Consider the following 23,676-nt stretch of genomic DNA (forward strand, 5'->3'; position numbering starts at 1 on the left):
ATAGTATTTTAAAGATACTTTCAGGTAGGTGTACTCTGATTTTTTCAATCTGGGGATATGAGAAAGGCTGCAGTGAGTCAGATTCACGATCTTTCTGTCTTGGGATGGTCTCTGCAGGTGATGCTGAGCAAGGGGTTGTGATGGAGCTGTTTCAACACTTAGTGGATTGGTGGAACAATTGGAATACACCTTGTTTCTTAAAAACCACATTTGAATTTGCCCTTATTAAATATGCCCAACTGCTTAATACATCTAGTTATATTTTCTCAACATATGTAGTCCTGCTTTTTGTTATATGGCCTTTGTTAGGGAAATTTGTCCTTGCTCTTCTGTAAAATCTAGGGTTATTTCAGTGTCCAGCTTCTAACAGGGCTTCCCCATCACCTCTGCCTAGCCATATACTACCTGCTTTTCAAGGTCTTATTCCATGACAAGATAAAAACAACAGCAACAGTAACAAATATTTATTGAGGACCAGTAGGTGCCAGGCACTGTGTCAAATGCTTAGGTGCATTGCCTCAATTTATTCCTAAAATAACTTCATGAAGGAATTGCTAATAATTATCCACATTTTATGAATACAGAAAGAGCATTAAAGTGATAAACTGATTAGCCTAACGTCAACTTCTTAGTTGAATGAAGTGGAGAGAGGGAGAGAACAGCCAGAAGTAAATCCCACGCGTCGTGACTCCAGAGTCAAAGTTCTTGCACACCTGATACTGTGTATCTAATCTCCTTCCAATGACTTCCCTGAATGTCATGGCCACTTAGATTTTTCTGTTTCTGACTATCAAAGTACTTAAAAATTGTACTTGTGGTATATATACTTAATATATACTGATATATTACTTGATTATATAACTTCTAAAGATAATCAATGGCAATGTAAAATAGTACTCTCTTGTATCTATCCTGAAGCTTCTTTTCATTTTTTGAAAAAACTCCTTGAGTATATTATTTTAGATTTTGGTAGACAACTTCATGTATACCTTACTGTGGAAGCTCTCAAAGACTTTTAAGTAATAAGGTTCTAATTAGTCAAAAAATGCTGTAATATTCTTGTTTCACAAAATAATTCAACAATGAGAAATCAAACACTGTATCTTAACTATGTAAGAAAAATTGACATTAGAAAGGATACACTAACCACAGTTTAAATAAATACGTATCAGCCTTCCAAAAATAGGATAAACGATCATAATTTGTAAGGATTTTAGGGGCTTACATGGAAATAGGGACAGAAAAGGAGTAATTTCCTGACATTCTTTATAGTTTTGGTAGCTCAATATAGATATTATTGTTTTTAAAAAAGACCTGAACTAAATTAAGCCTGGACTTTGTATTTCAATTACCAACATGACTATAAATGAGCCAGGATCTAGCCAGTCCATGGATATGTCTTAGCAACACTCTAAAATTACTACTTGATAAAGCAAGAAAGCTTTTTACCTTCTTGTAGAAGCTAGGACTGGCTGATTTGAAGATTGGAAATGCAACAAAGCATCCTCCTTCTCTGGCAACAGAGAAGGACAAACTGACCAGGACAAACTGTCTAGGCCAAATCTAGTGAAAACCTAACTTGATTGTGTGGCCTTAAAATGATTTAGAATATATGTTTATTCTTTGTCAGCTTATTGGTTAGAAAACCAAATTTGGGAAATTAAAAAAAAACTGATATAATAAAATTATCAAAATATATAAGAAAATCACTTGAACATCTTTATTCATGTACTTGAGTTCTGTGCTATGCCATACTCTGGTTCTACACAGCAGCAGGGAAAACAGACAACATCCCTGTCCTATTGGCGATAACTATCATATGTGAACATCAAAAGCTGAGTGACAGAAAATCATTGAATTACATGCCCATTATTTAAGTGGAGCTGGATAATCTACAGGGGAAAAAATGCAAATTTTTACAGAAACTAAGGATAGACGTTATCATTGGGAGAGTGAGGCTTAAACCTACTGGCTGTATGGTAGGAGAAAAGAAGAATTGACTGCACTTCTGCACTTTTCTCTGTTTCCTTTCTCTTCCCCAGTGTCCTAATATTATAAAGAAGTACTACAAGTTCACATGGCCTAAATTTATTTATTTTTTTTTTTTATTTTATTTATTTTTTTGAGACGGAGTCTTGCTCTGTCGCCCAGGCTGGAGTGCAGTGGCACGATCTTGGCTCACTGCAAGCTCCACCTCCCAGGTTCACACCATTCTCCTGCTTCAGCCTCCCGAATATCTGGGACTACAGGCACCCGCCACCACGCCTGGCTTATTTTTTGTATTTTTAGTAGAGATAGGGTTTCACTGTGTTAGCCAGGATGGTCTCGATCTCCTGACCTCGTGATCCGCCCATCTCGGCCTCCCAAAGTGCTGGGATTACAGGTGTGAGCCACTGCGCCCGGCCCCTAAATTTATTTTTAAAGAGGCAGATTAAACATGTGCTTTCTTTTGCACCCAAATCAGTTGAAGTTATGGCTAATTTAATCCTTCATCACTTCTATCCCTGGTTATTAGGTTCATAGGTCTATATTAATTACCTAGTTAAGGACTGTATGATTCCATTTAATCCGACACGGCAGGTAAAAGTGCACAGTGAATAAATGAAATTCATCAAAACATAAACCCAGTTCATGACAGGGCTTTGGCACATGCTAGCAAGTATTTCCTACAACACATATATTTTATTTTAAGGTGTTGAGGGATCAAGCATGAAGCTAAGATCTTCTAACATAAAAAAAGAATATGCTTACTATTTTCCTATATTTGGCCTCAAATGTCTAGGTAGCTGCCAAGAACTGAAGAGAATCATCGAAGCATTTACACATCGGAGAAAAAGTGAGACAGTTAAGAAAACATATTTTCTGCAAGGTTAATTTGGTTTGAACTGAATTTTAAATACAGTTTTCAAATTACCCACCACTCTTAAACTGTTCTTATAAATACATACATCAGTCTTTTTTTCCTGATCATTTTAAACTATGCATTATAAGCTAATAACTGAATCTGTCACCATGCACTTCTAAAACACTCACCCAGAATAGCCACCACAATGTCATCTTTGAGAATTTCAATGGAGCCTCTGGATAAGAAATAAAGTGCAGTGAGGACGTCCCCACAGTGAACGAGGGTGTCTCCTGGAGGTGCATGGGTGGTCTTGAACTTCATTGCCAAAGCTCTAAGGCAACCTTTACTTGCCCCCCGAAAGGCTTTGCAGTTTTGCAGCAATGTCTGGTTGAGATGTAGACAAATGTCTGCTTGTAAGCATTCTGGGAAGCCCTTTAGGACCTGAAGAAAAAAAGAAAGAGTTTCATACTACCAGCCTTCTGGGTGTCTCCGCCTGAAATACAGTCAATTTCTTGCTCACAGAACTGCAGGTGTAGTCATTGTCACGCAGGAGTTCCTACAACTCTTCTACCTCGCCTACCTCTTAATGAATACTTGGTTTGCTAAACATGTCAAAATTTTTAACTCAAATACTTGTTCTCTGAATTAACTGCAGGCATTCAGACTCAATACAAATGCTGTCTCATTAAAATATAATGCCTACAACTTTTCACACTGCTTCTCTTTCCCTGCATTATGTTATGTGGCATACTGTGCACAGATATAATGCAATGTGACAATTAATAAGACATAACTAATGAAAGGTGGTACAACTAGAAAGACAATCAACCTTTTGAAAGAATCTCAAGTCAATTTAGGTTGCCATTTCTGGTATACATCTAAGTTATAATTAGTAAAAATGTTGACCCTGAAATAGCCATGGTATTTGTAAATGTCATATACCATAGCGTGCTATTAGTTTACAGTATTTGAAATATTTATGTCTCATATGCACATTATTAATACTAAATATTTTGATAAGCACTGAAAATAGAGAAAAGCAAGGAGGAGAGCAAAAACACTTTAAAAGTGTAGTCCAATATTCAGAAATGGAAATTGCACCAGAATTTGCAGTGCATACATAAGCTTCTAAAGTGCTACTGTTTTGACAACCTATTCAGGGGCTAATTTAAAACTTGTTGAACAGATTAAACAATATCTTGTGACAACTGCTACTCAATCTGAACTGAATAAAATTATTTGTTATTTTCATACAATTCTCAATATACAATGGTTCAAAGACATTCAACTCTTGCTTATCTGTGTCTTGCTATTTTGGGTGTCGTAGATTTTAATTTTTATATTAATGTTCTGCTACCAGTACAAGCAGACTCATTTAAATATGCTTTGAGGTGGAGGAATGGGACATTATATAGTGCAATTTATAGTGCAATGATGCAATTTGGGCATTTCCTATCTTTTTGGATCAACCTTGGTATGCCCTCCAATATAGCTAAAAGTAGCCATGAATTGTTTGTAAGGTTAATGCATTTGGCTCACAGAGGAACTTCAAATTAAATCATACGAGAAAAAACATACAGTTATTACTATTGTTAAATATTCAGGTAAGCACAAGGCTCCTACTGTGTACAGGATCACTGTGTAATGCAAGTGGTCAGACTGATATGTTATAAAGAGGATCAGTAAGATACCTGAAGCATAATAGTCATGATTTTCTGCTCTTGTTTTCTTCACTGTATGGAATCACTCACAGAAATGAATAGGGAGCATTTTAGATGAAAATTCATAGAACTGAATTCTGGTCATGGATTTGCCCCAGGTTGACTCTTGTACAAGTCACTTCATCAATCTGTGTTTCTCTACCGTAGAATGAGAATCTTTGCAATATTGAATTTAGCCATAATTTCAATAAACTACTCTTAAACAATGTGTCACTTGTTAGACACAGCCCATCCAGCTCAGTGCTGCTATAGGAAATCAGGTTTTCATCCTGAAGAGTCTGTATTTCCTTGCTCAGGTCCCAAAAAAATATGCCTCCTTTTGATAATAGTTTCTGGGCACTCATCTGTAATCTCTCCCCTTAACTGTAGCTGTTGGGCTTGGTCTACATGACTGGACTCCTTCCAGGTTCCCTGCTTGATGGAAGACCTCTCCTACACGATAACTTGCCTAGTCTTTGCCTGTTTCTGCCTCCGGGTGCTGGAGGCCCTTCCTACTCTTTGTTGGAATCTTATATCAACTCAGCTTTTCACATGGAACCAGTTGTCTGGGTCACTGATCCCTTCTACCATTTAAACCACTTCATTGGACTCTTCGGCAAGTGATGTAAAACTGGAGTTGAACTAAATTTGGACACAACATGGTAAAATGCTGGCCACTTTGCTTGAGGGCCAGCATTTTAGAGTGTTGTGGCCAGATTTAGTTCAACTCCAGTTTGGGGGTTGTATAGAATAAAAACACCCTAGTTTACACAGGCCTCTGCATATGAATTTCTTCTCCTCTCTGATGGCCACTGCTGTGGTCTCTGCGTAATTCTAAGTAACCCCATGCAGATAAAGATGTATAAAGCATTACACCAAGTAACAAATCAAATATATCCATCTGTCTTTTAAGATTCACCTGTAATAAAGTACATAAAGTCATTTTATATTTCACATGAGGAAGATATTGCTATGATTATAGTAGTTAGCATAAGAATACTGAGCCACTGACACTGTAGCTGCTGTTTCTGGCATTTTCCCTTAAGTATCCTTAAGTAAAACTTAGTATAGAAGAAAAATTGCGTGTGTGTGTGTGTGTGTGTGTGTCTGCGTGTGTGCCTGCACACACGCCTACATGTGTATTCAGGCATGCTTTGAGTTGGAAGAGAGAGAAGAGATAGAGATGAGATTCTGCATTTCCCTGAATGTGTTATTTGAGCTATGGAATCAGACAGGCTTGATCCAAAGTTCTAGCTTCATCATTTACTAGTTTGACTTTGGTCAAATTACTTAACTTCTCTGAGAATCAGTTTCTTTTTTTGGGAAAATTAAATTAATAGCATGTACTTCACAGAGTTGTGGCCACAATTTAAATAAGAATGTGTGTAAACCCTTCAATGCACAAAAGATTTTTAATAGACAATGTACTTTGGACTTCCTCTGTGTTTTTGGTCAGAAATTTATTGTTCCTGAAAAAATTAGTATATTATTTTTAGTTAGGAATAGAAAACCAAAAATCTATTGTGTTTTCTCTTTGGTCTGCCTGATAGGGTATTCTCCACTAAGTTTTGTGTTCTATTGCCTCAGCAGAGTTTAAATGTTTTGTGCATTATTGCATAACCACTTTAAGAATTCTTTCTCCTTGCATCTCACTATAATTCTTGTTTCCTGTTTCTAGCTTGTTATATATCCTGTAATACTTGAACTTAGGTTGTCACTGTGAGTAGCCCTAAATCCCTTTTGAAACTAGGTAGTTACTAAAATCAATGTACAGATATGTTCTTGGAATTCCAATAGTTTTAGAATCATCCACAGAGCTTTAAGGATGATTCAGAAAGTTTTTTCTTATTAAATGTCCCCTGCCCCCAACATTCATTCTATTGGAAATGACACCCATTGGAAAGGATAGCATCAAGTTGGAGGTGCCATAGAGCTGCTGTTGTTACGTGGAGAAGATACACAGATGTTGGCATGAACTTGCCTAGGTTAAGGTCTTCTCATATGATGCTAGCCCTTAACAGATTTTCTTAATATTCTTAAGTTAGTCACATAGATCACTGAAGTAAAACTCAATAAAATTAAGAGTCAGTTGTTGAATGTCTTATTAGTTCTGTAGTTTTAATGTCCCAAATAAGTTCGCAGCTCTAGTATCTGGGTTCTGTCTAAGTAAAGGGACTTTAAAAGGGAGAGTTAAGAGTGGGAGCAATAGTGAAACAGAGGTAGAAGTACATTGAAAAAAGTCTGAAATAAGAGGTAGGCTTAAGAACATATTTATCCAGGGCACCCCTTTCCATTGGCCTCAGCTGTATTGCCTTCTTGGTTTCCAGTTCATTGCACGTTTTTGTTTGTTTATTTTTAGGGTTGGTTCCCTTGCTAAACTCTCTGACATAGGACCTCTTCATTTATGACTCAGAAGCTGACATTTTACCAGGCCTAGCAGATCTGGCTACAAAGAGTTCCTATGTCAATTGCACAAGTACAAACCAAGACGCATGCTGATTTGGTGATTGTTATATCTATTTCCATTATACTATACACAGCTTTCTTGACTGTCCAGCCTTGAAGCTTTGAAGGTACATATCACCTTCCACTGTGCATTTGAAGCCATGGTTTTATTGAGGCAATCTAATTTTAAAGACCAAGAAACACCACCCAGAATCAGTTTCATGGCCTGCAGCTTGAAACAGAAGTTATCATTCTTTTAGCAAATATTTATTAAGTATCTGCTAGATATGGTTTGGATATTTGTCCCACCCATCTCAGGTTGAAATATTATCCGGAATGTCAGAGATGAAGTCTGCTGTGAGGTGTCTGCTCATGGGGGTGGATTCCTCATGGTTTGGTGCTGTCTTCACGATAGTGAGTGAGCTCTCATGAAATCTGGTTGTTTAAAAGTGTGCAGCACCTCCTTCCACTCTCTCTCTTGCTCCTGCTCCTGCCATGTAACATGTCTGCCCCCTTTTCAACTTCTGCCATGACCGTAAGTTCCTGAGGCCTCTGTAGGAGCTGAGCAGATGCTAGCACCATGCTTGTACAGCCTGCAGAAACATAAGCCAATTAGACTTTTCTTTACAAATTACCCAGTCTCAGGTATTTCTTTATAGCAATGCAAGAACAGCTGAATACACTGCTATATGCTAGGCACTATGCTAAGCATGGGAGCATAACAATGAATTAAACATGTCTGAAAATATATCTGGACTTCAAGCCTTCTCTAAATGCCCAAATTAAAACAAAAAATTACAGGGATAACCTGAATTTCCCACACTCTACTTTCACATCAAATTTGGACATTTATACTGTACATTTACAATACTAATGATTGTTCAAAGAAATTCTCAAGGTAAGAATCAATTTAAGGCAAATAAAAAGTTCTAATTTCATTTTTTAAATACTGGCCTGTATAGGGACAGATTTTAAACATTTCAAGTTCCAGAAAATTTTTCCAAGGCTGCTACAAATCCTTTATCTTTATTATGATATAAGGTCACTGGAATATTTCATAAATGAATTAACTTCCTTTGACTTGAACTTATATGAATACAGCTCTTTGGGACTTTCAAAATCACATTATAACTTACAAATGAGGATTTGATCTTTTAAATGAATATGAAATGCTTTCTGTGATTGTTAAATCAATCCTATAGTTAAGTACTCGAGACCCCAAATTTAAAGCCATTCAAACACAAATAACCCAACAACAACAAAACAAAATACCACTATTAAATCAGAGTAAAACTCATAAAAGAGATATCACACAAAACAAAGAGAGAGCAAAAATGGAAGTAGTATTTCATACTAAACATCTACCAAATATGACCAGACATTAATTCAGAAGTATTCAAATTTATGTAAAACTTCTCTAAAATGTATATATGCTGACACACACTTAATGACATACAATTATAATATTGTTAATATTCGTAATTAGGTAGTAAGTGAATTCAAATTTTCTTGAGCCGAGTAATGAATGCAAAAATCAATGTGTGCCAAAGTTAATATAAGCCTGAACTTCTGATTTGATGTATGTGCTTATCAAAATGACATGTCTTATTAACTTTTAATAAGTAATTCTTTAAATTTAAACTTCTAAATTTATACCAGTAAAATAATTATAGTATCTATTTTATGTGTTGGAGTGCAAATGGAAAAGAAGTTTAGCGCAGGCCTGTGACAGATTATAATTAAAGAAATATTTCCTAGGTTTCAGTCAGTGGAGTCAGAAGGGAGAAATATCCTAATAAATGAAGTTGTTTTTCCTATATTTATATGTCACTATTCTGTCACCTTTCACAGAGAAAAGATAGATATTCATCTTCTTAATCAAATTTTACCTGGCTGCTGATAAAGATAGCCAAATGGATTTAAATATTCATAATGTATTGACAATAAACTATTACTCTTTCCTCAAATTAAAAGTACAAGATTCAATATTTACTGTTTCTAAGGCCAAGTTCCAAAACACTTATGGTGGTTATACTTTCTCGATTCTGTTTGGATAAGTGTCAGTAATTGAGCTGGTTCCTTTTTTTTTTGCATGCCAAAACAAGTCTCTCCAGGCTCCTTCCATAGGATTGTAAACTCCTGTATTCGCTTTCTGAAAAGAATCAAAATGTATTCTCTAATAGATACCCATATCCAGATAGTATGAGAAAGTTTATCTATGTTGTAATGAATGGTTTTTGATTTATTTCACTTAGTATAGTTACAGAGGGGAGCATTCCCAAAGGCAGGCTGAATCAGGCACATTTAGGAAGTCTGAGTGTAGCAAATGACTCCTCTAAATAGCACATTAATCATACGGATGACTTTGGTGGCTGTGATAACTGACATTAGGAAATTTTCTAGGGAAATTCTCTGGGTCATTAAATATACTTAAATGTTGACAAATTAGGATTAATTAAAACACAAATTAACACTCCCTATGAAACACTAAACCTCAAGCATGATTATCAAATAGATGAGTAATATATTAAAACCTTACATCTCTGTCCTAGCGTAAAGCTTTAATATTTTATAGCATTTCCTGATTCTGGTAAAATTATTGTTTTCAGTGTGAGCATTCAGCTTCTAAAAAATCTTTAGCACTTGGAAGATACTAAACCCTGCTTTTTGGTGTTTGTAGAAGCTAACGTCCCAACTTAATGGATTCTGTAATTTCTATGTCATTTAAGATCATTTTATTCCTATGAGTTAGCCATTGAGAAATAGGAAACATACATATTTCCTGTTTGGCAATTACATGTTAAATACTCCATTTTAACCACTGATCATGATAGGTGGACTCTTATAGTTGTTTTTAATCTTACAAATATGTGTTGCCTGGTTTGAAGCCCAAATTGTTTCATCATCTAATTTCTTATTTCACTTTCATGTGGTTGATGAAAAAGTAAGGAAAGATTTTATTGTATAAAGCCATCACATAAGGCCAGATTGTTGTCAAAGCAGAGCATTATGGAATCCACAACTGTGGGAATATTTATAAGCATTGAGAGAATAAGCTAATTTTCTTCATGTGACTTTTCAACATTTGGCATATGATTTATATCTCTTAGGGAAAAAAAATATGGGCAGAATAAAAACCTGTCACACCTGTCACACACGGACAGAGATGACAATGTTGTAAATCCCAAACCAGTTTTGGTAATGGTAAAGAGTCCTTGAAAAATGAAACAGAATTATCCTTCCTATTTCTCCTGCAACTCCAGTTAACAGTGTGACTATGAGATGTTTTGTTGCTTTCAGAAGGAAACTTAAACTTTATCCTGATCGAAATTAAGTCAAGGATGGGTAGAAGTGTGGGCCAAGGATGGGTAGAAGTGTGGGTGATGATGTGTGGGCAGAGGGGATTTATTGCTTTCATACACATGTCCTTGTTACCCAACCTCTGGAGTCCTTCTGTTAATTCTGCAGAAAGCTGACTTAAAAAGGGTGCCTCCGGATTTCTAAAATGAAGTCTCAGGGGAAAACTTGGAACCCATTAAGGTTTCTAAGGGCAACAGGAGGGATGTGCATCCTGAGGAGCAGTTTCAGGACCTCTCCTCCTTGCCCCTGCTCATTTATTTGAGAGAGGTAGTCGGGGAAGGGATGAACAGAATATAACCATAGTGGATTCTATTGGATGCTCTACAAATAGTTCTTCCCAAATGGATTGATTGTAGGTGACCTTAGCTTGCCTACAAAATAAGGAAAAATGAGGTACAATCTACCAGGTGATGAAGAGAATAATTTAAAAACCAACATGTACTTAAAATACCATCTTGAACTTGAATCAAGTTTTATGGTTTCAGAAACATTTATCATGTATCGTATTTTAGCATCAAATTTTTTATTGAATTGTCAACATTATGTGAGGGATATACATTGGCAATCACCCCAGTTTTCAAATTTGAAAGCAGAGGCGATGCATTAGGAATTTTATTTGTAGAAAAACTAAGACTCCAAACTTAATCCAGGGCTTCTTCAACCATTTTGACTTGTCATTGCTGTCCATCAAATTGGATTTCTAAAGTTGATAACAGAATAGTGAGACATAAAATGTTTCCCATTCATCTAATTTTTTGGTTTTGTAGAAAAGTAATAAAGGGTAGAAATCTAGCACAGATGATCTTTTCACTTTTTACCAGTTGGGTATTTGTTTCTCAGGAATTTTAAGACTGGACAACAATTGCTTTTGAGGGAAAGTGGATGGCTGTATTAGCAGTTATCTAACTTTTTGTAAAATATTGGAAGCTTTCAAAATAGTGGAAGTTCTCTTCCTCTACCTAACAAATTCCCCTCCTATAAAATGTATTGACTGTTACTTAGCACTCTGAATGTTCCAAATACCAATGTATCTACGTACATTTTTGCTTCTACCACTTGAGTCATAAAACAGCTGTGTGTTTCAAACCTATTTATGCCAGTTGAACTTGTTAGTGGAATTACATAATTCAATCATATAATACATAACAGAATAAAATTTTGTCTAAAGAAGGAAAGCAGTGTCTCCTCCCCCTGCCTATCCCAACTATGAAAATAAAAGTGAATGCTTCAGAAATCTTTTATAAAGGTGGGTCATTAAGAAAAATGCAAACAGATTGATAGATTAGGTGTGGGATCTTAAATACCTGAAAAGTAGAAATTTTATAGTCACTAAACTCTGATTATAATCCAAGAAATAAGGAAAAACAATTAAAAAGTAACCATAAAAGAGGAGTACTTAGAAATTAAGAACAATATTCGATGATAATTTTTTGATAAAAAGGAAACAATTTAGAAAACAATAAAAATGAGAATATTTCATTTTAATACCTGTAGAACCACTGAAAAACTTGTATTCAAAGAAATATGTACACTCTTTCTTTATTTTTGATACCTTCATTATCAAATAAAGGCTCAGACAACAAAATAATTTAATACAAACGTTAAGAATAATAAAGTTATCAAAAAATAAGAAAGAGAAAATTAATGGAGGCAAATGCTGAAAATGAAAAGAATAGTAGCAAGCTAGCTTAAATACATCTAAGGGCTAATTCCTTGAATAAAATCAAATAGAATATATAAATCTTTCAAAGATCTGCTGAAGGAAAGAAGAGAGAGAGAAAAATATGCAAGTTCAGGAATAAGAAAAGCAGATGCATGCGCTGATTCAGAAAATATTAAATATCTTATAAGAGAAGCCTATGTGCAATTGTACAACTGTGGAAGCCTAGATAACATGCATGAACTCTTGATAAAATGCAAATTATTATATTGACTAAGGAAGAAGTAGAACAAATAATTTTACCAAGTAGAGTGGGAGAGGTGATTAAAGACCCACTATTAAAACAACCAGACGATTTTACAACTGATTGCTTTCTAACACTTTTAAAGAGCATATAACCACTAATGAATATCATTATAAAATAGATGCAAAATACTAAACAACTGACTAACCAATAATATCAACAATGTGTCAAAAAATCTATAACCAGAAGTCCTACCCAGAGGAATTAAGTAAGAAAGAGGAAAAAAAAGGCATACAAATATTAAGTCAAACTATCTCTCTTTACAGACGATATGATTCTGTATCTAGAAAACGCTATACACTCCACCAGAAGACTTCCAGATTTAATAAACAAAGTTAGTAAACTTTCAGAATACAAAATCAATGTACTAAAATCAGTAGCATTTCTATACACCAGTAACACCCAAGTTAGGAGACAAATTAAGAATGCAATCTCATTTGCAGTAGGCACATAAAGAATAAAATATCTAGGAATACAGCAGACCAAGGAGGTGAAAGCTGTCTGCAGTGAGAATTACAAAATACTGCTGGAATAAATGAGAGAGGACACAAAAAAAATTGAAAAACACATTTCATGCTCATGGATGGGAAGTATAAATATTGTTAAAATGATCATACAGTCCAAAGCAATGTACAGATTCAATGCCATTCCTGTAAATGTACCAAAGTCACTTTTCACAGAATTAGACAAAATTATTCTAAAATCATATGAAACCAGAAATATGCCTGAATTGCCAAAGGAATTCGAGGCAAAAAGAACAAAGCTGGAGGCATAATACTACCCAACTTCAAACTATACGAGAAGGCTACAGTAACCAAACCAGTGTGATACTGGTAGAAAAACAAACACATACAAATGGAATAGGATAGAGAAACCAGAAATAAAGCCACACAGGTACAGCCACCTGATTTTCAACAAAGTTGACAATAACAAACAATGAAGAAAGGATTCCTTATTCAATAAATGATGCTGGGATAACTGGGTAGCAATATGCAGAAGATTGAAACTGGACCCTTATGTTTCTCCATCAACAAAAATTAGCTCAAGATGGATTAAAGACTTAAATATAAGACCTAAAAACAATAATAACTCTAGAAGAAAGCCTATGAAGTGACATTCCGGGGCCATATCATTACCAATACCTTTTCAACCTTGGCAAAAAATTTATGACTAAATCCCCAAAAGCAATTGCAATCAAAACCAAAATTGAAAAGTGGAACCTAATTAAATGAAAGACATTCTGCACAGTAAAAGAAACTATCAACAGAGTAAACAGACAACCTACAGAATGGGAGAAAATATTTGCACACTGTGCATCTGATAAAGATCCAATATCCAGAATCTATAAGGAACTTATTAAGCAAACCAACAAGCAAAAAACAAAGAACTCCAATAAAAAGTGGGCAAAGGACACGAACAGATACTTCTCAAAAAAAGGCATACAAGTGGCCAAGAAACATGAAAAAAATGCTTATCATCAATAATTATCAGAGAAATGCAAATCGAAACTCCACTGAGATACCATCTCACACCAGCCAGAATGGCTATTATTAAAAAATCTAAAACCAATAGATATTGGTGAGATTGTGGAGAAAAGTGAACACTTGTACACTGCTGGTGGAAAATGTAAATTAGTTAAGTCACTATGGAAAGCAGTGTAGAGATTTCCCAAAGATCTTAAAAGAGAACTATTCCATTTAACCCAGCAGTCCCATTCTTGGGTAAATACTCAAAGGAAATTAAATTATTCTACCAAAAGGACACATGCACTTGTATGTTTATTGCAAAACTATTCAAAGTAGCAAAGACATGAAATCAACCGATACAAGATGCCTATCAACAGTGGACTGGATACAGAAAATGTGGTACATATATGCAATGGAATACTATGCAACCATAAGAAAGAATGAAATTATGTCTTTTGCAGCAACAGGGATGCAGCTGGAAGGCATTATTTTAAACAAACTAACGCAGGAATAGGAAACCAAATACTACATGTTCTCACTTATAAGTGGCAGCTAGACATTGAATACACATGGACATAAAGATGGGAACAATAGACATTGGGGACTGCTTGAGGAGGGAGGGTGAGAAGGAAGAGTGGTAAGAAACGGTACCACTGGGCACTATGTTCACTACCTTGGGATCATTTGTACATCAAGCCTCAGTGACACACAATTTACCTACGTAACAAACCTGCATAGGTACCCCCAAACCTAAAATAAAAGTGGAAGAAAGAAAAAATTTAAAATTTTTTTAAAAAAACTATGCTCAAGTAGGATGCATTTCATGAGTACAAGGATATTTTAGTCGTATTAGTCTTAACATTTCTTTAATTAAATCAATTATTAAGATTTTTATTAAAATAATAATTTATTATTTTTAATTAAAAATTTAAAATTGAAATCAACTTTTTTTTTCAAAATTATTTTGGAGATTCTAGAGAACCAAAAACACCCCAATAAGTGGTTGCTATGAAAAATAGAAAATGAATTTACCTCTTTTTGCTGCTGACATGATTGTATGCTTAGAACATCCAATATTAAATCCTCAAGAGGACCACCCACCATTCAAACAAACCAGAACAAACCAAATTAAACCAAACTAAAAAGTACTATCAGAATGAGGTCAAATTGAACCAAACCAAAAAGAAATCCCTCAGAATTTGTTAAAGAAAAACAAATTGACCCAAAACTTGGTTACAGAGAAAACAAATTGAACCAAACAAACAAAAAATTCTATCAGAATTTGCTAAAGTGGCTGGATAGAAGATAAATAGTTTGATTCTTTATTATCTATAAGCAGGTAAAAATGGAAATGTATAATATATTTTATTTGATTCACTATGCTATATAAAATTAATAAAGATATTTAACAATAAAGGTAAAAATTTTTAAGAAGAAAATGATAAAATCTTATTGAATTGGATTTTGTTTTTTAAGATATAAACCAGTGACTCCCAACCTTATCTACATATTAGATTTATAAAAATACTGACACAGACTTTAAGCAATTCTGATTTAACTATTATAAAATATTTCAGATGATTTTAATGTGTAGCATGGGTGAGACTTAATATTTAAATACCAAAGTTATATTTAAATAAGAGTTAAAGTAGACCTACAATCCATTTTCTATATTTCCCAAGAAATAACAGGGAAGAAAAATGGCCAGCTACTGACAAACATTAGTGACCTGCTCCTGGCAAACACAGTAAGGGCATTTATTAGTGGACTAGTTCCCATTTATGGAGTATTTTTAGCGGGATGTATCTAAATAATCACCTATGATAGGCTAATCTTTCATTAGTAGATTTAATAGAACATGACTTTCTGGAAAATGTCATATAAGCTGTGTAATGTCCGGAATGTAAAATATAAATGTTTAATGACCAAAAAAGATTCTATTTAAGTGTCGTATAATAACATATATCATTTACAGTCCTACGTTAAATCTGAGCCAGAACTCATACTAATATGGCAAGGAAGATCTCTGTGCCTATGCTCATAATTCCTTAATCCTTGAAATTATTAGTAGATTTTGATAGTGGTTATGATTTCTCACTCTTGGGAGCCATACTTAACAATCTGATCTTTGGGTTAATTCAAAAACTTAACATGGAGTAAGTTGTAACTGAATTTAAAAAGTCATATATTTTTTATGGAAGAATAAATGCTCTCAAGTAGCCAGGAGAAATAAGCAAAATAAGATTAGTAAGTGTCAACCTACCTTATCAGATATTAAAATATTATATAAAGTTGCTAAACACAAACCATTTTTTTGTTTGTTTGTTTTTTTTAGACGGAGTCTTGCCCTTGTCCCCCAGTCTGGAATGCAATGGTATGATTTTGGCTCACTGCAACCTCCACCTCCTGGCTTCAAGATATTCTCCTGCCTCAGCCTCCCGGGTAGCTGGGATTACAGGCGTCCCCCACCAACCACGGCCAGCTAATTTTTGTAGTTTTATTAAAGACGGGGTTTCACCATGTTGGCCAGGCTGGTCTCGAACTCCTGACCTCAGGTGATCCACCCGCCTTGGCCTCCCAAAGTGCAGGAATTACAGGCGTGAGCCCCTGTGCCCGGCCAAACCATTCTTATAGTACGCTGAGTGGACAAATAGAGCAGCCTTTAGAGTCTAGATGTGTATCCCAATTATACCCAGTGATGTAATGTGTAGCGCAGGTGGTATTTTAATTAAATGAAAAAAAGAATGGCTTATTTAATAAATTCTACCATGACTATTTTCTATTCATGTGAAGAAAATAATTTACAAAAATAGATTTCAAACAACTTGTGGAGTTCTCTTTCTAAACATATACCAAATCTTATTAAAAAATTTAGGAAATTACCCATATAATCCAAAATTTAGTAGGGTCTTTTTAAAACAGGAAAGGATCTATGAGCTATATAATAAAAGTTGACCAATTAGACAATACTAAAAAAAAAACAAAACTTTTGTATCCAAAATAGTCCTTAAATAAACCAACATATTGAAAAGATATTAGGATCAAATTACAATATGAAAAGCATTAATATCTACAAAGAGTTCTTATTAAATAAAATAATATAGAAAAGATAATTGAAAATATGCAAAAAATGCTATGAATGGGCAATTCATAGAATAAAAAACCAAATAAGGTGTGTGTATGTATATATGAATGAATAAGCATTTAACAGCAGCTCAGAAAACGTCATTAGAGTAAAAACAAACTTTCATATATCCATTAAACCGGCAAAAATTAAAAAGAACCATAACACCCAGTGCTAGTAAAGGGAAGGCGGAAAAGTACCAACATTGTTGATAGAAATGTAAATTGTTAAGCATTTTTGGAATGTAATCTTACAATAGCTATTAAAATTAAAATTACATATAATCTTTTACTCAAAAATCCCTTATCTGAGAATCTACCCATAAATATAAAAGTATAAGTAAGGGAAATATATGTAAGTGGGTTTATTGCAGTATTGTTTGAAGTGGCATGAAATTGGAAATCAAACGAATGCCCAGCAACGTAGCCATTAGTATAAGAGAAGAAACTATTAGTATAAGTATAATATGTAGTTATATATTATTATGTTATGTATTACATAGTTATAGTATATGAAAGAAACTAGTATGGAATGTATGTGCCATTAAAAGGAATAAATTGGTTGTATTAGCCATCTTGGAGGTATTTTCACAAGCTATTAAGTGAGAAACATGGACTGCACATAATTAAATGTTTTTATAGATTAAATTATGCAACTATATGTGTGTGTAAATGTGTATATATGCCTGTATACATGCAAATATAAGTATAATTATATTAGCATATAAAAAGGTATGGAAGTTTACACACATAGGTAATAAAAAATGGGATGAGTAAAGTATAAAAATTGAAGTATAAGAAACCTTTAAAATGTTGCATTTAAAAAGTCTCTCATAAAAAAGTAGAGATGTTGCAATTTTATTTAAGTAAAATTTATGTTTATGAGAAGGCAAATAACTTTTTATCTAAGGAATGCAAGCCCCTTTAAATTATGAGGTCTATAGAGGCAATGACATGTGAGTGCAGTCACGTCTTACTCCCCACCTTAAGCTAAGTAATCCATCTGCTATCGGGACTCTAGACTGAGAGATCCACCAATTGATAGAAATTGACCTAACAACGCTATATGCTGGATACCATAAATCATGCCCTATAGTTTAACAGTGTATAGCAAATCACTAACCAGTGCTATTTCTGTAAACCAATGAGAGTTCCTGACAAACAACTTTTCTAATTGCCCACTCGCCTGATTTGTCCCTTAAAAAATAGAAAAATAACAACAACAACAACAAAACGAGCAAAACAAAACCAAAAAATCTTTGAGCCTGCCCTTTGTTCTCTGGAGCATTTCCCAGTGTTTCCCAGCTGCAAGTCCTCAACGTTGGTCTAAATAAACTCTCTATATAAATTTTGCTTCAGTTTCTTTCTTTAGATTGACACATATCTATGAAATGTGCACCATCAGAGAAGATGCTTCCCAATTTAAAAACAAATTCTTATCAGGCTATGATAAGTCTGTAAGAGGAAAAAATGGACATATATGATATGTCACAAGTATGGTTGCAAGGTGATGTTACATCGGGGTGTTGTCTCTAAGTGAAAAGATATAAAGTACTTTTTAATTACTGTAAAACAAATTTTTGTACTGTTTGATAATTTACAATGATTCTGTACTTTAATTTGAAAAAAGTTAGGTCTTCCTAACGTTTCCTTTAACTTTGCTTCAGTGATTGGTTAAGATATTTTTTCTCTTTGAGAACTGCCAATATAAAAGCCATAAGCGTATGAGAACCAATCATTAATGTTTAATAACAAATTTTTCAAAAAAATTTATAGATCTCAATTCTGTATGCTAAGATGGGTGAGAATGAAAGGAAAAGGAATAAAGCAAGGTGCAGATTTAAATTTCCATTGAATGTTATTCCCATATTTAGAAAGCATGGGATATAAATGTTATGTAACCTAGTACTTTTTTTCATTCTGACCACTGTTTACATGCTTCCACTCTGCTTTTACTCCAAGAATGTCTCTGTCTATGATTACTCTAGGCCAGCCTATATATTTTTGTTTGTCTTTTAGAAGTCTGGCGTGTAAAATTTTGCACCATGTAGCTGTTTTTCTGGCATTATACTCTCCTTTGTTCTTTAGATATCTAGTCAAAGGGAATTGCTTTATTATAATTCTCTGACCTCGCTGTGGTGTTGCCTGCTATTAAATACTAAGAATAGCTCATACGCTGGGCACAGTGGCTCACGCCTGTAATCCTAGCACTTTGGGAGTCTGAGGAGTGCAGATCACAAGGTCAGGAATTCGAGACCAGCCTGGCCAATATGGTAAAACCCCATCTCTACTAAAAATACAAAAATTGGCCAGGCATGGTGGTGAGTGCCTGTAGTACCAGCTACTGGGGAGACTGAGACAGGAGAATCGCTTGAACCTGGGAGGCGGAGGTTGCAATGAGCTGAGATCTTACCACTGTACTCCAGCCTGGGCAACAGTGTGGGACTCCATCTTTTAAAAAAAGAATAGCTCATAGACAAAACAGATAAAATTATAGTTAGGCTCTGGGCTAAATCCGTATCTTGGAAAACACATTTTTCTATCACTCACACCTTTCTATTCACAGCACAGAATCAGATGATAGCTTGAGATTCACCTCTATGATCCAAGTAAAATAATTTAGCCTTTGTGGAGAGTGAGTCTTTGGCTTATTTTCCCACTATGGCCGGTTTTCCTAACCACAGACATGTTTTAGCTTTGTGTGGGTTGCACAGCATACTGATCTAAGAAGATTAACGGAAGAGAGGGCAGAATGAATGACAGTATATATGGAAATGATTCAGCATTGCTTTGGAGTGTTAAAAAATGCATCATCACAGGTGATGCCCCCCAACCCAACCCAATAAAGAAAGCTCTTATCACATGGTCCCTAAGGTGAACGTAGAGTTCTACTGGGGGTGGCTCACCTGAATAATAGGAGCCCAAGATGCAAAGTAAAGGAGATTTCTTTTTAGGTATATCTGGCATAAAACACGTAATGATTATGTATTTTTTCCATCCACGCTCATCCACATGGATTGCAATATGTCTAAACTGAGAAAAACAATTAAAATATATCTAAATTTCTTGAGCTATTGCTGCTTTAAGGCTATATGATAATTTGGTCTAAGATGAATTACATCTGAATGTTTTCACTTTTAAAAAAATGATTATGAAATATGACATATTGGGTGGACCATTTTCATATCCATTTATAACATCAATCCCAGTCCACTGGGTATGTCTTCTACTAAAGAAAATATTGGGCTTTTATTTTGGAAAAAAAATTGTGGATGCTTTGATTCCATTAGATTTAAGAAATGCTAAGTTATTCTAGTATTTGAATGAAAAGAGACTTAAAATCATATTTCCAAAGAATATGTTATAACTGAACTTTGATGATCTCTATTTTTTATTAGTGGCTTAACCTGTGTTGATTATCAAGTGATCTGAAACTGAATTGAGTTGAGTTATTTCTGTGCTCCTACCACTCCAAAGTTTTTTGAAACACATCATACCCTTCAGCATAAGAAATTCCACTCTACAGTTCTATTCAAATAGGAACATTATTTTAAGGATTTAAAAAACAATTTGAGACATCATTTCTACCTTCCAACTACTGTAAGAGTAAAATTATTAATAAACAGAGAAACTGAAGCATCAAAGTAAGTTCACCACCTCAGTGTAATGTTTCTGTAGACTTTTTATAATACGGAAAGCTCTAGGGCATACTGTCATTATTTTTCTTGACTTAAAATGGGCTAAAGGTCAGATCCTACCACTGAAGAACTCACTTTGCATAGAAGCAGCATGATTACAACTGTAAATAAGTCCTCCTTGATGATGGTTGGAGACCAGGATGAAGTGACCATCATCACTTGTGAAAGATGAACATGTACCATTTGTGAGCTGAAAACATTAGATGCCTGTCTTAAGCTTGACATTGCTCATGTCAGGGGGCTCCAGATGGTGTTTTCTTGTTCTTTGTGATATTTTGAAGCACTGTAGGGTAAGTAGCCTTGGTGTAAAATAGGAAAGGAAAGTGAACTTTGCCTTTTAAAAGCACCTGCTATTAAGGAACCGGCTACAGTAGGTGATCATGAGTGATAAATTTGTGTGTTCATAGTGGTAGACTTCTTGCCAGTGTGAAATTTTAGTACATTCCCAGTTTCTGCAGAGCCAGGCAATTCCTGTCACCTAATCTACACGCAGATGACAACATCTTTTCAAGTGCATTGTGCAAAACTATTACTTTAATTCAACTCTTAAATGGTAACTAGGTATTTATTTATAGAAAACCAAAAGGTGTGCCAGTCCTGTGGGTCATTATCATTTAAATGTAGGTTTTGGTCAATCTTTATGCCCACTTTTAAATGCATGAAGGATTATCTGGATATGAAGGCATCATATTTCTAAAATTTTATTACAGCTGTATGATACACATATCAGTCTAGGTCATGGACTGTATATATCAACGTCAGTAGATTAAAAATCATTAGAAAAAAGTAAGGGAGAGGAAAGCAATACAGTGAAGGCAAGCCGTGCTACTTTGCAAATTTTGCTTTTACATTTCTGATGGAGTATATTGTCACAAGGATTGTTTTTATCCGAGTTGCTGAATTGAACATAACTGAAAGAGTTCACCATTACACTTCACTATGGTGTATCAAAACACTCTGTGATCTAAATATAAAGGTCTGGCCCAGATGAAGTCTTTTAAATAAGTGTAGAGAATGATTGTAATACAGTTTTTGATGGAGAAGGGTTAGATTGTAGATGCAGAGATAAGCTCTGTGTTAGTAGTGGAGGCGACTCTGACAGATCACAGAGAAACTAAAAGTTGTGCAGGTAAAGAAAGTCAAATTTTTATTAAAATGTTCCTTGGAAATCACATCAGCTCCAAGCAATATAAATTTCTATTAAACAGTATATCATTTAAAAAAATTTTTTTTTAAATTTTTTTGAGGCGGAGTCTCACTCTTTCGCCCAGGCTGGAGCGCAGTGGCGCAATCTCGGCTCACTGCAAGCTCCGCCTCCCCCAGGTTCACACCATTCTGCCACCTCAGCTTCCAGAGTAGCTGGAACTATAGGCGCCCGCCACCACGCCTGGCTAATTTTTTTTTTTTTTTTTTTTTTTTTTGTATTTTTAGTACAGACGGGGTTTCACCGTGTTAGCCAGGATGGTGTCAATCTCCTGACCTCGTGATCCGCTCGCCTCGGCCTCCCAAAGTGCTGGGATTACAGGCGTGAGCCACGGCGCCCGGCCTACATCATTCTTTATTCTCTTTTCCACTTTTAACTGGCTTTGTTCATAGGGTCCATTACAGGTCTATGCTGTGTCACTCAAAATCTCACTATGATCCTAAGTTTTTTAAAGCCTATTAAGCTAACTCAAAAGCTCCAAAATCTCTCCCTGTCTTGAGCTACACTTCTATCTTGCACTTCCTCCTTTCTCAGGATTCATCTAGTCTCTGCTTGACCTAGGAAACTGAACAATGCAATGGAAGTGCCATCAAGTTCCCTTCTAAACCTGCAAGCGAATACCCTCACCCTTTCTCTTTTCTTTCCTGCCTGTCTTTAAGAAAAACTTACCTATCCACCCAGATGAGAGTTTATACCTCTTCCTAGGCTCTTATTCCAACCACTTTCTATGTCTGTCTCTCAAAATTTCCTCCATTAATGTCCCAGGCTAAAAAAAAAGGAACTATTCCCTTTTCTTATTAAAAGAAATGAAAACTGTTTCTGGATTACCTGAGTACCTGAGTTGGGGGATGGGAAGCGGATAGGTTAGAATTGCCATCCTCAAGCAGAAAAGCTCCCATGATAACGTTTTTGCACATTTAGCATATTTGAGTTCTGGTGCTTTCAAAATATTGGAAAACAACAAGCTTGATGAAATTGCAGAGAGGTTAAGTGACTTGTCCAAGAGTAGTGGCAGACTGAGAGTTAGTTTTTAGGTCTTCTGAATCTCTATTCTGCATTTTTTATATTATCTGGGCATTATGTGGTGGGGGCAGAGGTGCTATTTTCAGGTAAGGAGTAAATTCTCCATTAAATGCTCATACAGGCACTTCTTCCATGCAACTATAATATTAAATTTAGGAGTAGCCTCTGCCCTAAATAGTTTATTTCTCTTCATCTGGAAAAATATATAGACCATGGTCATTGGAGTCCTTCTTTGCGTGTGTGTGTGTGTGTGTGTGTGTGTGTGTGTGATGTGAGGCCACTTGATTCTACACTGACATGAAAGATGATTTTCATTACTGTGGTAGTGCTATAACTAAAACAGTGTTAGGTAACCTCAGAAAGTTTCAGATTATATCAGAAGACAGCTTTGATTTGGAGAAATTCATTGAGATGCTATCAGTCCTACTCTGAAAAAAGTATCTCTTCACTCCTAATTAAAAATGTTGGCAGTAGAGGGAATAGAGTTTTCCAGAAATAACTTCTGCACATCTTTCATATGATTTTTACTATTCTTAATATGAGATCACACTCAAAAGAACATGATCTAGGCCAGGCGTGGTGACTCTCACCTATAATCCCAGCACTTTGGGATGTCAAGGTGGCAGATCACTTGAGATCAGGAGTTCGAGACCATCCTGGCCAACATGGTGAAAGCCTATCTCTACTAAAAATACAAAAATTAGCCAGGTGTGGTGGCATGTGCCTGTTATCCCAGCTACTCAGGAGGCTGAGGCAGGAGAATTGCTTGAACCCAGGAGGTAGAGTTTGCAGCGAGCTACACAGCACTGCTGCACTACAGCCTGGGCAATAGAGCAAGACACTGCCTC

The 23,676-nt window shown here is 35.2% G+C and overlaps 1 protein-coding gene across 2 annotated transcripts in view; it reads right to left on the reverse strand.

Moving 5' to 3' along the window:
- The window catches only part of KCNH7 (potassium voltage-gated channel subfamily H member 7), a 472,939-nt gene that overhangs the window by 35,454 nt on the left and 413,809 nt on the right, over nucleotides 1-23,676 (reverse strand). For both annotated transcript variants that reach the window (XM_073019761.1, XM_038002006.2), the window contains exon 9: nucleotides 3,034-3,286. In XM_073019761.1, the coding sequence (XP_072875862.1) occupies nucleotides 3,034-3,286 (253 nt within the window). The remainder of the gene's footprint in view (nucleotides 1-3,033; nucleotides 3,287-23,676) is intronic.

The sequence above is a fragment of the Chlorocebus sabaeus genome, chromosome 10 (assembly GCF_047675955.1).
Source record: "Chlorocebus sabaeus isolate Y175 chromosome 10, mChlSab1.0.hap1, whole genome shotgun sequence".
NCBI lineage: Eukaryota > Metazoa > Chordata > Mammalia > Primates > Cercopithecidae > Chlorocebus > Chlorocebus sabaeus.